This window comes from Myotis daubentonii, chromosome 4 (assembly GCF_963259705.1).
Source record: "Myotis daubentonii chromosome 4, mMyoDau2.1, whole genome shotgun sequence".
Classification (NCBI taxonomy): domain Eukaryota; kingdom Metazoa; phylum Chordata; class Mammalia; order Chiroptera; family Vespertilionidae; genus Myotis; species Myotis daubentonii.
This window is the reverse complement of record NC_081843.1, coordinates 25,450,370-25,466,036: the sequence shown is the minus strand read 5'-3', so window position 1 is coordinate 25,466,036 and position 15,667 is coordinate 25,450,370. Positions and strand designations below refer to the sequence as shown.

Here is a 15,667-nt window from a genome sequence, read left to right as displayed (position 1 = left end):
ACTTGACCGTTTATGTGGATAATGGGAACCCTGGAGTACTGGAGGAGTGAGGTGAGGGGAGAGGTGTGGTAGCAGGAACCATGCTCCAGGCAGACTCTTCTGGTGACAGTCATGTCTAAGATGAAATGAACAGGAGAGGGATGGAGACGAAGAGGGGAGAGTGCTGCAGCAGTCCCAGTTCTGAGCAGATGCTGTTGGAACAGAAGGAACCAGATACCACAGTAGTTTCAATTGTCAGTAAGACAGGACTTGGTAACTAGTTTTAAATAGCAGGCAAGGTAAAAAGTAGAGGTCAATTTGATTCTGAGGTTTTTCTGCACTGGATGGCTGGGAGGATGGTTGTATAGTTAAACTGGAAATAGGGAAATAAAACATGTTCAGGAGGTACAAGTTTTTGATCTTGGTTTTGGACATACAAGTTTTAGGGAGCTATTGGAATATCTGGTCAAGAGTTTGATTCATCCTCTGCACATTTGGAGGATCCCTTGGGAAAGAAGTTGTCTTCCAGAAAGGACAATTATTTGCCTAAAGGTGATCATGAAAGACATGGGAGCATATAAAACTAGAGAAGAGGGAGGAGAAACAGAAGGGCATAACTGGGAGAAAGGCCACTAAGGACAGGAAGTGGAGGAGAACTCAGAGGTGAGAGTGTTACCAGGAGGTAGGGGTGGCTTGCAACATTGAGGGCACTGAGGCAGTGGTGTGAGGTTTGGGGAAGAGAAGGAGGCCACTGGTGACGTGAGAGACATCTCTGAAGCATTCTGTGGATAAAATCCTGGAGGGAACAGTTGGCAGACTGGATGGTGTAACAGGAGAAGCAAATCCAGAGAGGCCAGCTGTCTTCATTATTGGGAAGACAGGAGCGTGTGAGATAGAGTGAGAGCCGGAGAATGTGCTTCTACAGGAGCAGAACAATAGGAGTGAGGGGATGAAGTTATGAGACTGGCTTTGGTGGAGGGGAAATATGAGCATCTGTGTAGGGAACTGGGAAGAAACCATTGGAGCAGCTGTCGTTTAATGAACACTTACTATGTGCAAGCTCTCAAACAGAATCACATTTTATCCTCATATCAATACTGTGAGGTAGGTATTGTCACTTATTTTACATATGGGAAAACAGAGTTCCGGAGTGGTTGTGTAACTTGACTATGGTCATACAGCTTGAGTCAGGATATGAGCTCAAATCTACCTGCCCTGATTCAGAGTCTGCATTTAAGCTCCAAGTATGAAAGACACATGTCAGGGGGAGGAGTTGAGGGGTCCAGTCTCAGAGGAAGTATGAGTCATTAGGTTGAGGCATAGGTAAGGCAAGGCGGTAGCTGGAAAGGCGTATACATCTTCTGGTGGAGCAGAGCAAAGATGGTGAGGTAATATAGAGGGATTTGAAGTGAAGGGGAGCCAAGTTGAAAGAGGTTGTATCAGATAGCTTTCCATTTCAGAAAATTAGGTGAGGCATTTACAGAAACTGCATGAGGGTTGGGGGCTAGCCACCAAATGATATAATCATACTGAGCAATGAGCTGAGATGACTCAAAGGAATGCCAAGCATCACTGGTTCAATAGGGAATGAATTTATAGTAGAATTATTCCAGTTTTACTTTTGAAGAGACAGGCACTATTCTTGGTTGTAGCCCTTTGCTTAAACAGGACAGGTGTTTTGTATAATCAGTGAAAGACGTTCTAAGTCAGCATCTCTTTTTCCTTGCTTTTAGGTTTGGACACAAGTTGAATGTGTCAGATTTATATAAATTAACAGACACAGTTGCCATCCGTGAACATGGGAATGGAAGACTGGTGTGTCTTTTACCCAGCAGCCAAGCTCGACAGAGTCCCTTGGGGTCTTCCCAGTCCCATGACGGCTCCTCAACAAACGGCAGTCCAATTATATTTGAAGAGTTAGAGTATCATGAGCCTGTCTGCAGACAGCATTGTTCCAATAAGGATTTCAGGTATAACATCCATTTCCCTTCAGAAATAATCCTTTTGTATAAGGTCATGGAATATCTCTTACAATTACCTTGCTACTGTTTTGTTTTCTGCAGTGAACACGAATTTGATCCAGACTGTTACCAGATTCCTTTTGTGATTCTCTCTTTGAAGACGTTTGGGCCCCAGGTTCATAGTCTTCTGCAGACACACGAGGGCACTGTGCCTTTATTAAGGTGAACAAACATGTCAAAACCATTGTGACGGGATACCTTAGTTCTCTTTATAGAAAATCTCTCTCTCTGTCCACACCTCTCCCCAAGAAAGTGTCCTTAGCCTCATAGTCAGTTAAAATATATCTGAAATGGGTCCATTCACTCAGTGTTTCAACAAGAAAATGTTTGTGCTGAATTTTGGAAAAATGAGTAGGGTAGTTTCCTTTCTACAGAGAAGAGATGATTATAAATGCTATAATAGAAGTATGCACAAGCGCTATGAGGGTACACATAAGCTCAAACAGTTATAGATTTCAAAATTTGAGAGGTAAAAGTATTCTTCATAAGTTCATTTAACCACACCATGGTCATCTGGTGAACAACATGGGTCAGCGCAGGACTAAGTTGCCTTAAGGCCTGTAGTACATTAAAGCAAATGAATAACTGACTTGGAATCCAGTTGCCTTATTTGTAACCCCCTCTGCTGGAAAACTGTTCAGGAATTTCTGTTACCATCAGAATGCATCAAAGAGGTCAGTTCCACCATGATTGACTCCCAGTGACCTTAATTTTAACTCCAAACCCAGATTGTGGGCATTTAAATTATTTATTAATGGATACATTAAAATAAAGTCTTCTGTTTAGAGGGTGCTTTACTTTTCCATGATATTAATTGGCCCTTTTTTTTCAGCTTTCCAGATTGTTATGCTGCAGAGTTTGGTGAACTAGAAGTATTGCCAGAAAACCGAGGGGCTGTTCCCTTAGAACACCTCATCACCTGTGTTCCAGGTGTAAACATTGCCACTGCACAGAATGGCATCAAGGTAGTGAAATGGATTCACAACAAGCCCCCGCCTCCAAACACAGGTAGGTGTCGGGTGTTTGGTCCTCTGAGCCCTATCTGTAGCGAGAGAAGACTATTGGCTTTTATCTTAAACAAATGTAAAGGACCCCGGGTATCTCCTTTGATCTTTCATAAAAGGGCTCTCTACTAGTAAAGTGCAAAGGTTTGGCAGAACTAAATTTTTTGAAAGTACCAGCATAAATTATGTTAAAAATTTAAAACCCAAATTCCACAGTAACAAATCTACTTACCTACCTAATTTGGGGAGCTTTTCAACTTGTCAATTGACTTGTCCTTTTAAAAATAATTTCAAATATTTGAAGGAAATACCTCTGAATGCAGATTTACCTTTGAAATTAGTTTAGCTTGACATTTCTGACTTTGATAAATGTGAAAACAGATTTAACTTTAAAGGACCAGGGCATTTGGACCTAGATTTGGGTGTGTTTCTGAGTTCTGGACATTCCCTGAGTTGCAGGTGTCTAATCCTGCTACCTGTGAACACTAAGTTGTTGCCTTTATACCTCCACTTCCTTCTCTGTGGCCCTCAGTACTTCCTCCTTTTCTCCCCTGCCCTCCCCTGCCCTTATGGAGAAAGGTATGGGTAACCAAGGAGCTCTATACCAAAGCTTTTTACCCACCTCCTGCCTTTCACCTCAGTCCTAGACCACTCTGGGTTCCATATGTTATACTGTGAAAACTTCTCACTTCCATGAACATTCAAAATAAGTGCAAAAACCAGTTTCTCAGTTTTATATCATGCTAGTTTTACATTCTTGCTTTCCATGGTTTCTTGGGCAATATTCTCAGCTTCTTTATGCATTAAGTAGAGGCCCAGTGCACAGATTCATGCACTGGTGGGGGGGGCGTGGCCTGTGGGGATCAGCCCATTGCAGGAGCAGCCGCTCATCCCAGTCAGCTGAGCAGCTGTGGACCTGCCCTCTGAGTGGCTGCTCCTGCTCTGGGAGCGCTGCACATCCCAGTCAGCCGAGAGGCACTCCCACTGTGGGAGCACACCCACCACCAGGGGACAGCTCCTGTGTTGAGAACCTGCCCCCGGTGGTCAGTGCATGCCATAGCGACTGGTTGACTGATCATTCTGGTCGTTCCTCTGTTCGGTTGCTGGGCTTTTATATAGATACTAGGGGCCCGGTGCACAAAATTCGTGCACTGGGTGTGGGGCGGGGGGGGGAGTGTCCCTCAGCCCAGCCTGCCCCCTCTCTCATACTGGGAGCTCTCAGGCGTTGACCCCCATCACCCTCCAATCGCAGGATCGGCCCCTTGCCCAGGCAGGGGACCCTCATTTCCCCCCATCACTGGTTCTGCCCCCAGCCCAGGCCTGATGCCTCTGGCCCAGGCATCAGGCCTGGGCAGGGGACCCCCAGACCCCTCCGATTGCTGGCTCTGCCCCTTGCCCAGGCCTGATGCCTCAGCCAGAGGCATAGACCCCCATCACCCTCCGATCGCCTGATCGGCCCCTTGCCCAGGCCTGACGCCTCCGCCAGAGGTGTCAGGCTTGGACAGGGGACTCCCATCTCCCCTCGATCACTGGCTCTGGCCCCCGCCCAGGCCTGAGGCCTCTGGCCCAGGAATCATGCCTGGGCAGGGGACCTCCATCTCCCTCTGATCGCTTGCTCCACCCCCCACCCAGGCCTGATGCCTCATCACCCTCCGATCACCAATCACCGGATCGGCCCCTTGACCAGGCCTGAGGCCTCCGGCAGAGGTGTCAGGCCTGGGCAGGGGACCCCCAGCTCCCCGCGGTTGCAGGCTCCGCCCCTGCCCAGGCCTAACGCCTCTGGCCTAGGTGTCCGGCTCGGGCAGTGGGGACCCGCAGCTGCAGCGGCCCCGCGATCGTGGGCTCCGCTTTAGGCCCAGGCAAGGGACCCCTAGCTCCTGGGACTGCCAGCTTCGACCGTGCCCAGCTCCCATCGCTGGCTCCACCTCTACTTCCTGCTATCACTGGCCAGGGCGGAAAAGGCACCTGATTCTCCGATCATGGCTTTGCCCTGCCCCCCAGCTCTTAGCTCCCCCCTGGGTTTCCAATCACTGTCAGTGGCAGGGGGCTTCTTCCTGCTTTCCCTTTCGCCTCCCTGCATTGTGCCTACATATGCAAATTAACCGCCATCTTGTTGGCAGTTAACTGCCAATCTCAGTTGGCAGTTAATTTGCATATAGCCCTGATTAGCCAATGAAAAGGGTAGCTCGTACGCCAATTACCATTTTTCTCTTTTATTAGTGTTGATATATATATAGATATATATATAGATTAGGCTCTTCTGGGCTACCTGCTTGATGACCATTTATAACTGTGTTCCTGTGGGAAAGTATGTTCCATGTGACCAAATTACAATTGGATCTTTGAAATACAACCACCTTATAAACTAGAAACTTCTTTTGTATTTTCACTTACGCTTTAAGTTAACACTGGTGAACTATTCTTTGTTTTGGCAACTTGACTTCTAGAAGTATTGGGAAGCCTTTGCCAGCCCATAAATAAGTTAGGCTGGCCTGTTAATTATTTCGCACTTGGGTGTAGAAACTGTGAGGTAAAGCAAGCAGCTAGTTCGTCTCATTTGCTTGGTCATGACTGAGCTCAAGCAAGGGAATCCAAAGTTAGTTAGTTACCTACCTCTTCCAGCTGATGAAGTCATGCTTCATGTCTTAATGTATGTTCTTTTTTTCTCCCCACTATCTAGACCCTTGGCTTTTGCGGTCTAAAAGTCCTGTAGGTAACCCCCAGCTGATCCAGTTCAGTAGAGAAGTGATTGACTTACTGAAGAGCCAACCATCCTGTATTATGCGAATTAGTAATTTCATCCCATCCTATCACCACCATTTTGCAAAGCAATGCCGGGTGTCAGACTATGGATATTCCAAGCTGATTGAATTATTAGAAGCAGTGCCTCATGTGTTGCAGGTAAGGAATGCTAAGGGATTATTTGTTAAAGATGGGGATATTTCTCCATGACTTTGGCTACCTCAGCCAAAGAACCAGTATAGCTGGTATCCTGATTAATTCCTAAGAAGTCAGTCCAGAGCAAAACATCTTGTATAGGCTTTCTTTAGAGTGCAGAAAACATACACAGGGTGGCTTAAGTTTTTAGAAAGCTACGAGCTTCCAACTTAAAGTCCTTAGAGCACTGAGGGTTATTTTCCTTCTAATTTCTATGGACTGGCCTTCCTCCCAGCACATATCTCTCCAAAAGTGTTCACTGTTACATGGGAACTGCTGTGAACATGGGCTTTATAAGTATAAGTATCAGTAATCCAGGTCTTGATTTGCAGATTCTCGGAATGGGCTCCAAACGTTTGTTGACCCTTACACACAGGGCCCAGGTGAAGCGCTTTACTCAGGATTTACTAAAACTTCTCAAGTCCCAGGCCAGCAAACAGGTTGTTGTGAGAGAATTCTCTCAGGCTTATCATTGGTGAGTTGATGAGAATTTTTAAAAAATGAAAGCAAATATTTTAAAACACTTTTTTGAAGCATTCTTTTGGAAAACTTATAGGAGTTATTCTGTCAAGTCATATTGTAATTGTTTACCTATTCCCATGGTTAAAATCTAGGTGTTTCTCAAAGGACTGGGAAGTCACCGAATATGGTGTCTGTGAGTTGATCGATATTGTATCGGAGATTCCAGACACAACCATCTGCCTGTCCCAACAAGATAATGAAATGGTGATTTGTATCCCCAAAAGAGGTATGTTGACTAGAAGAAAGAGATCTATCTAAATGGTTGTTTTAACATGGCATCATGGAAGAGATGCATCTTTCTCCCGCTTGTCCATGGTTCCCAAGATTCCATGGAAAGTACTGTGTGTAAGCGGCGGTTATGCAGTGGATCCAAGGCTCTTCAGAGTAGGTGGGACCACTTGTTGAAAAGAAAACCAAGCTAGTGTTTTAGAATCCACCTGTCTCTCTAACTCTGAGCTACTTTGCTATGCACACTTGAAAAGGAAAGAAAACTCACATCAATGTTTTGTTTTACTGTTGAGGTCTGGGAGATAAGAGAGAGAAATCTGCATACGGTCATGTTCTCCCACTATTATTCATCAGTGTTTTTCTTAACCTGGGCTCCTGCACAGCACTGTATCCATGAAATCATTGCACTTCACAGCTATGGCAGTAATGCCAGTCTTTCCTAGGTTACCTTTTCAAGTGTGTCATGCTCAGTATGGGGTCAGGGTGGGAGATGGGTGGGTGGCTAGAGAAATTATTTCTAGTTTATAAGATGAAGCTACATGGATGTGTATCTGTGTGTATGTGTATTTCATTGTACACATAATAGCCTGACTTCCTGGTGTTTTGTGCTTGAATGAGTTTAAAAACCATCTGCAAAGAGAGAGGAGTGTCTGTTTTAGGTTGTGTGTGTTTAGAAGGCAAAGATAAATGTAATCTGTGCATAGGATTAATAATATTAAGCACAAATGGGTAGAAGAAGGTTGTGACTTGTGTTTGTTTGTTTTAAAGAACGTACCCAGGATGAAATAGAAAGGACAAAACAGTTCTCCCAGGATGTGGTTGATTTGCTGAGGCACCAGCCCCATTTCCGGATGCCCTTTAATAAGTTCATCCCCTCTTACCATCACCACTTTGGCCGGCAGTGCAAACTCGCATATTATGGGTTTACCAAACTACTTGAACTTTTTGAAGCCATACCCAATATTCTACAAGTAAGTGAAGAAGTTCTTCCCCACATCCCCCAGAGAAATAGGGAGTTATAAAATAGAATCAAAACTTGAAATATTTCTATCAGAGAAGCTATATTGTTGGCTCATTAGTATTTAGTTTGTGGTTTTTCCTTCAATATAGAAATAAATTATTCCTCAAACTTGTGTTAGGGTAATTATTGCAAAAAGGGTTAGGCTTAGTGAAAAAAGGATTAAATACTTTAAATTTTTAAGTTGAATATACTTTCATTAGCTCCATACTTTTCAAATCTCTTATGGGGATGAGTACATAAAGCAATACAAATGCTTAGCTGGTAAGTCATTGGTAACTTAAACCAGACTTTTGTTGACTTTTATTAATATTACCATTTTCGACCCTCAAAGTGCTTCTTACATTTTAACACATTGTTTGCGGGTAGTTTTTATCGTGTGCTAACAGGTGGCGCGTGGCGTGGGCCATTTTTGCTAATTTTTTGCGCAAATGGCAACGTTCAGTTAAAATTACAATAACTTTAGTTTATGTATTTATACGTTACCCGCATTCTGCTAGTCTGTAAAAAATGTATTAATACGTGTCCTGTGCTCTACTTCCCGTCAACGTAAAACGTATACGTTTCCCGCATACAACGTGTTAAAAAATTTTGTGGTAAAGATACACGTTACCTATACCTACTTAACTATTTTTAAGTGTACAGTTCAGTTATCCTTTATAATAAAAGGCTAATATGCAAATTGGCCAAACGGCAGAACAACCAGTCGCTATGACGCACACTGACCACCAGGGGGCAGATGCTCAATGCAGGATCTACCCTCTGATGATCAGTGCACTCCCACAGGGGGAGTGCCACTCAGCCAGAAGCTGGGGTCACGGCTGGCGAGCGCAACAGTGGTGGCGGTGGCGCTAAGGATGTCTGACTGCCGGCTTAGCCATCAGTCAGACATCCCCCGAGGGCTCGAGGGCTCCGGGACTGTGAGAGGGTGCAGGCCAGGCTGAGGGACACACACACACACACACACACACACAGTGCACACATTTCATGCACTGGACCTTTAGTATTAAATATATTTACATTGTTGTGCAACCAAGTTCCAGAACTTTTTAATCTTGCAAAACTAAAACTATATTTATTATAGAACACGAAAGTGCTTTTTAGTTATTAACACATTTTCAGGCTATTTAATTCCATGAATAATCGTAACTTTTTTGGTGTTCCTTTCCTCCTCCTGTGTGTTTTCCAAGGTTTTGGAATGTGGAGAAGAAAAAATCCTCGCTTTGACGGAGGTAGAACGATTCAAAGCTCTAGCTGCCCAGTTTGTTAAACTCCTTCGGTCCCAAAAAGATAACTGCCTTATGATGTCAGATCTGCTCACAGAATACGCTAGGACTTTTGGTTACACGTTTCGTCTCCAAGACTATGATGTCAGCTCAGTTTCAGCTTTAACACAGAAGCTCTGCCATGTTGTGAAGGTAACGGATTTTTTCATGGGATAGCACTTGTGGCATAATCTTCCTTGGGGCATTCACCTGTGCGTTAGCATTTCTGTAGGCACACGTTGCACTACTTAGTGCTTCACAGCTTGCTTTGTATGTCGTTAGTACCTTGTGAGGTAATAGAAGGTGACTTAGGTTTGGCAGTTTAGTTTTGGACTTGCCTTTGTGTGTTTATAAGTGGCCTTGTCGAAGTGATGTCGTCTTGAACTGATGAGCTCACTGTTTTATTGCTGGGTGTTTATTCCCAGTGGTGTCAGTCTCAGCACTGCTGGCCTGAAGTTGGATCAGTCTAAACAGATCTTCATCTCTGTTTGGGGAAGACTGTAATCACAAATCTCTTCTCCTTCCAAATTCTGACTCACTTAAGGAATAGGTGTAGGAGCAAGCTATCTGAGAATTACCTTTGTTGTTGGTAACGCTGGATTGGAGAGAGTACCTTCCTCCCCTTCCCTGCCCTGCACTGAGCTGAGCCTCCAGCCCTAGTTTTCAAGCTGCATCCACCCCAGAACCAAGGAAACTCACTATAGGGAGGAAGAAATGGAAAGGAAAACACACCAAGTGGCGGCAGCCCCAGTCACAGGCCTGGAAGGAATCTCTTTATGTGCTCGGGTAGAGAAGGGAAAACCTGCCCTGAAGACAGACATAGCTGCGGGAGAGTGGGAAGAGCGCTAGGAGTGGGGAACATTGAAGGCCAAGGAGAAGGAATGGCCTGTGGTGTCGCATGCTACTGAGAGGGCAAGTGACACAAGGGCTAATGTGACCCACGGACCTAGCTAAGTGAGCATGTTCGAGAGCTACTGACAGGGTCTACTTGAGAGAGAAGATAAATAGACAAAGGCGAGAAAGGGTGACGGGTGAGGAGGCAGGAGTTGTGAGAGTTGTCATTCAGTGGAAGGAGAGACGGTGAAGATATATTTTTATTTTGATAAGAGGAAAGCAAGGTAGGGTGGATGCAGATACAGGTAAACTTGATGTTTGTCACCAGGAAAAGAAGGGGGTTATCTTCCAAGAGCTATTTTTCTGTCAAGTAGAAGGTGAGAGCAACTGCTTAGATAGGGGAGAGCATGGAGAAGGTCTGGAATTGTCATGGCGGTAAGTGGAAGAGTGACCAGGAAATCAAGCAGGGGTGCTGGGAGTATGGAGAACTCTCTGGAAGTCTGTGAAAATTGTGGCTGGGCTGCTCAGTGCAGCTCCAGGATAGCAGATAGTTGGGCTCAAGGTGAGACTTTGCCAGATGGGTACAACAAAAAGGCATGGACAGAGGAGTTTAGAGTATTGACATGACTGCTAATTAGTGGCCCATCAGTGCCAACATGGATGAAAGAGGCGAAAACAGGAGTCATTGCTGGGGAAGTTGCAGAAGGATGAGAATCTCTGTCTTCTCCCACCCAGCATCTGCTCTAGGCTCCCATTTGCATGTAGGATGCATGGGAGGTTTGAATGACTTACTTTGGAAGTGGGCACTGACAGTAACCCAAGTGTGACCCTGGGGATGGGTGTCTGGAGTAGAATCAAGTAGAAGGATGTCATTGGAGATGAGAAATTAGAGGCACTGAAAGGCCATGGTGTGGGACAGGCTCCCGGGATGCTCAGTCACCCAGGACGATAGCAATGGTGACCAGACTTTGACAAAGTTAAATGACTGGGAAGCTAGGCTGTGGAGGCGGGGACAGATGGGAAAGGCTACCCTAGCTCCACTCGATTCCCTGGGGAGCTTCTGGGAAATGCCAATGACCGGATTTCACCGCTGCCTCTGAGATTCTTAATGTAATTAGCCCGAGTGTGCTCTTAGCATTTTTTATAAGCTGCCTGTGTGATTCTAATGTGTAGCCAGGGCTGCAAGTCAGGGGATGTATCTAAGTAGCATTAAAGGAGCAGGTTTGTTTTTTCCCTTAAAAGGCTGGAGTAGTAGTAATGGCCTGGGAATCTAAGATATGACTTGGACTGCCCTGGTCATATAATATGATTGATTAAACCTCACACCTGCAGAGGAAATGTGTAGTGTAAATCTCAAATCCATAATCTTGATAAATGGAGTGGGGCATCCACCTACTAGCTCCTGCCTTGGCTCTAGGTGAACATCAGAAGCATAGACACACTGGTATTGGGACGTCTCATCAAGTGCCACCCACCTCTCTCTGCCTCTGAGGATCCAAACCCCAGCTAGGCCCTGGTGGATGTGTTTCAGTGGTTAGAGGGTCGGCCCACACAATGAAGGGTCGCATGTTTGATTCCTGGTTAAGGGCACATGCCTAGGTTTGGGGTTCCATCCCCAGGCCCAGTTGGGGCTTGTGTCTCTCTCACATCGATGTTTCTCTCTCCTCCCCTCCCTTCCGCTCTCTCTAAAAATCACCTGGAAAGTCAGAAAAAAATGGGAAAACAGCTGTAGTAGTAATATTGGTTTGCCTGCCAATGCCTAAGCAGTATGTATACTGAAGCTCTGCCTATTTTAATTTCATTGAAGACTCAATTCACAGATTTGTTCACCCCTTCCCAGGACCTGTGGGTCTCAGTCACTAAATGCTTATTTCTTCACATGTTTCTTGGTCCCCATATGGTAACTTGTGTCTTTTTTGCGAGGTTTCCCTCCAATGTGCTTAAAAACTGAAATCCTTTACCTTCCTGAGAATCTGAAAGAATGGAGACCTAGACACGTAATCAGTCCTGAAAATACCAACTTTTTGGCAAGTAACAATGGACGAAAATAATGCAGCTGACCTTTTAGTTAGAGTGGACCTGGTAGTCCGAATAAGCCTTCTATCACCTCCCAGTCTAGCCCCTGGGACATATACGTGGGTTGAGTGGTGTCAGCAGAGCAGCACTGTGGAGTGTCACCTGCAGTCTAACCATCTCCACCCCAGCACAGCAACCCTTAATTCACAAGCTGGACCAGTGGATGCCAGCTGGCCAGTCTTGTCCCCTTCCCTTAGGGGGCAGTGGAAAGAATGTCCTAAGAGGGGGTGATATTGATGGAAGTTTCTGGTTATGGACAAGGAAGAAGGAAGAGAATAATTTCACTAGAAGGGTTGGTCTAGTGTCCTAAAGAAGCTGAAAACAAACCCAGTCTTTACTTCAATTTAAGAGAACAATTTAGAGACTTTTCCTTATGGGTCCCATTAGCGAAATGAAACTAGCTGACTTTGGATAATTTTAAATTCTTGTTTTCCGCAGGTTACTGATACGGAATCTGGCAAACAGATCCAGCTGGTCAACCGCAAGTCCCTGCGCTCTCTCACTGCCCAGCTGCTGGTATTGTTGATGTCCTGGGAAGGAGCCACCTTTCTTTCTGTTGATGAGCTCAAGAGACATTATGAAGCTACCCACAACACTCTTCTCAACCCCCTCGAATATGGGTTCATGACCCTGACCGAACTTCTGAAAAGTCTGCCTTACTTAGTTGAGGTATGAGTGCTAATGGTTTTTTAGGGCCATTGTAATGAAACTGTTGAGTTGGATATTTCTGGATTACCTAGTGGTCTAGATTAGAGGGTTTAGAGCTGAAAGGGACCAAGTGGTCATTTCATAGTTGAACAAACAGAGACAACCTGCCCAAATGAGTGTCAAGCCAGGTCAAAAGCCCTGGCCTCCTGATTCTTGAACTGGGGAACTTTTGTCCTGCATTAGGCTGGATTTTACTACTGTACCTCTCACTGAATTAGAGCGATTACATGGTGACTTCAGGTGACTTACCAGTCAGATACAGGTCAGAAAAGGAGATTGACTGGCTGGTCACCCAAGGCACCCTTTCAAGGATGGCACTTCCAAGATTAGAAGAATTGTTAGAGAATAAGGGCCTAGAAAAATTTATCAAAATTGACTGGAAGTTAAAAATCAGACTATTTGCCACAAAAGAGACTTTAAATGTCATTGAAATTTTGCCACTGAAAAAGGCAGCAGGACCAGATAGGTTAACAATTGGGTTTTAACTAACCCTTAAAGAATGAACTTCTTAAAAAGTATTCTAGGCTACTTGTTGCAAAGCTCCCAATTTCATTTTATGAAGCCAAAATACCAAACTTGAATACCAAAAGCCTAATATGGTCACTCAAAAGAAAGTGAGTCTAAATAGGATATTAACCAATAAAATCCAAAAGTAACATACCATTGTTCTCATATAACCATGTGATCAATAATTAAATAACTAAAAGGTATTGACAGAAAATTTCTCCTTGTCCAAACTTCCTTCAGGCTCCCCTGAGCAGCCTTCTAGACCAGCGGTCACCAACCTTTCGGACCTCACGGACTACCAGTGGCCCGCGGACCACCGGTTGGTGACCGCTGTTTTAGACTAGACCTTAACCTCGGATGTCAGTTAGGAATTTTCCATCCACCAACAGCCTCCCTCCTTCCTAGGCTATAAATCCCCATTTTTCTTTGTTAGATAGTTGACCCTTAAACATCATGGAGAACTGGGGCACCACCCCCACGCAGTCGAACATCACGTATAATGTTTGACTCCCCAAAGATTTCCATTGTCCCTCGGTATCCACAGGGGGCTGGTTCCCAGACTCCCTCGGATTCCCAAATCCACAGATGTCTCCTGTATAAAGTGGCGTGGATCAGTGCATCCACTTGGCCCTCTGCGTTAGTGGACTCCCAACCACAGATCAAAAACAGTACAGGTATTCAGTGAAAAAAATTTGCGTGTAAGTGGACCCATGCAGTTCAAACCTGTGTTGTTTAAGGGTCAACTGTATTCAGAAGTGAGTCCAGTTCTACTAAGGCTGTTTCTCTTCCCCTGTGGCAGTAGTTCCTGAATAAAAACTACCACTTTAGCTACTGTCTAGCTCAGCCTTTCTGTCACAAAATCAAATTCAACATTTTCTGAACTCTTGTTAATCACCTGTTATGTGAACACCAGTTCTGGGCAATGTAAATGGATGTTGAAGACAAAAGGCTTTCCATGGCCAGCTGAGGTTGGCAAATGTCCCTTCTCCTGCAGAATCTCAGTGCACATTGAAGATTCTGAAAAGGTTTATGGTAAAGAAATTTGCTTAATTTACTTCAAAACAGAAGAGCTTTGGGCCATTTTTCCCTTGTTGGTTTTGTTTTTTAGAAGAATGCTGACATCCTCGTCCTGCACCACCGAGTTCTTTGGAACACCACTTTGGGAGATGAGCTTTAGTGGCCTCAGGCCCCAGGCCTGATACAGCTCTCTCTGCCTAAGGGGTTGCCTTCCACCTTCATGCCAACCTTTTTGTTTGAGACCCCAGGTTTGCCACTTTCCTTCCTTTCTGACACACTGCTTCTCCAGACCCCTGCCCTTTTGGACTTGCAAATAGACCTCGGGTTTGCTCAAGGCTCCAGCTTTCTCTGGGAGGAGATCCTTGACTAAATCCCTCCTCCTCTTTGGCTCCATTTTTAGGTTGACTTGACACCTTGTCACTCTCAGCTGGAGGCCCTCACTTCTGGGGGTGGGGGCAGCCTCTCTGAGAGTGTCTAATGCTGCGTCTTTCTCTTGGACCAGGTTTTCACTAATGATAAGACAGAGGAGTGTGTGAAGCTCACAAGTCTGTATTTGTTTGCCAAGAATGTGCGGTCTTTACTTCGTACTTACCACTACCAGCAGCTTTTCCTTCATGAGTTTTCCGTGGCCTATTCCAAGTATGTCGGAGAAACGGTGCAACCCAAGGCTTATGGCTTCAGTAGCGTAGAGGAACTCTTGGGAGCAATCCCACAGGTGGGTGTTTTCTGAGCTTCTTGGAGAGTCTTCCTGGAGAGGCACATCCTTACTCTCCTGAGCGGAATAAGGAAATGGCAGGCGTTTTGGACAGATCCTTGCATAACATACAGTTTGTATAAGATGAATGCTTTTAGTGTTTCTCCTTCATTCTGTAAAGCTTTATTAAATTCCCATACGCCCGATGAGGAAGTCCTGGACCCTGCCCTCAAGAAGGTGTCAGGTCTTGGAGAGTCAGGACACCCCAGCAGGTGATAAGTCCCTATCAGTGCAGCCACCAGTGGGCACACAGTGGAGGGCCATGGGCAGGCCCGGCAGACACCAGAGCCAAGTTGTGAAGGATGTGTTGACCACGTGGCAAAGTGGGGAGAGGGCAGAGTAGGCAGAGGGGATGCGTAAGCAAATGCCTGACAGCGAAGTACGAGCTCTGTTGTGGGGGCCTTGCTCCTCTGGATAAGAAGCAGCACTCAGGAGCAAGGAGAGACCTTCAGGTTTGCATGTGAAAAATAGCACAGTCACCGCTGTGCATAGTACAGTTAGGAGAAACAGGAGGGAACAGGGAGCGTGGCCAGGACTCTGGCCATTGCCCAGGTCAGGGTGCGAGTTGTGAAGGGATTGAGCCTAAGTGAAAATAATGAGAGCACGTAGTTAGGGACACGTGGGAGCTGAGGTCAGGGCCGTGATGACAGCTGCCTGTGGGAGCGCTCCAGGAGCCCAGGGCTGGGCCGAAGAGGCAGAGAGCAGCAGCATTAGGTGGAGGGCTTTGTTTAGGATTAGGATAATGAGTTTAGTTTGAGGGATCTGGGAAATCTCCATGAATTCTTCTGGATGTGTTT

General features: G+C 45.5%; 1 protein-coding gene across 9 annotated transcripts in view; it reads left to right on the top strand.

Moving 5' to 3' along the window:
• The window catches only part of MARF1 (meiosis regulator and mRNA stability factor 1), a 42,360-nt gene that overhangs the window by 20,405 nt on the left and 6,288 nt on the right, over window positions 1–15,667 (top strand). For 4 of the 9 annotated variants that reach the window (XR_009452562.1, XM_059693256.1, XM_059693260.1 and 1 more), the window contains exons 14-22: window positions 1,713–1,949; window positions 2,043–2,162; window positions 2,833–3,008; window positions 5,685–5,905; window positions 6,274–6,416; window positions 6,556–6,689; window positions 7,460–7,662; window positions 8,900–9,127; window positions 12,323–12,553. Coding sequence is in view for 8 of the 9 variants with exons in the window: in XM_059693256.1 (XP_059549239.1) it covers window positions 1,713–1,949; window positions 2,043–2,162; window positions 2,833–3,008; window positions 5,685–5,905; window positions 6,274–6,416; window positions 6,556–6,689; window positions 7,460–7,662; window positions 8,900–9,127; window positions 12,323–12,553 (1,693 nt within the window). In the remaining variant the exon portion in view is untranslated. Of the gene's footprint in view, window positions 1–1,712; window positions 1,950–2,042; window positions 2,163–2,832; window positions 3,009–5,684; window positions 5,906–6,273; window positions 6,417–6,555; window positions 6,690–7,459; window positions 7,663–8,899; window positions 9,128–12,322; window positions 12,554–14,207; window positions 14,570–14,618; window positions 14,832–15,667 lie in introns of those variants that run through there. The other 5 variants (XM_059693257.1, XM_059693255.1, XM_059693254.1 and 2 more) reach the window with 3 other exon arrangements.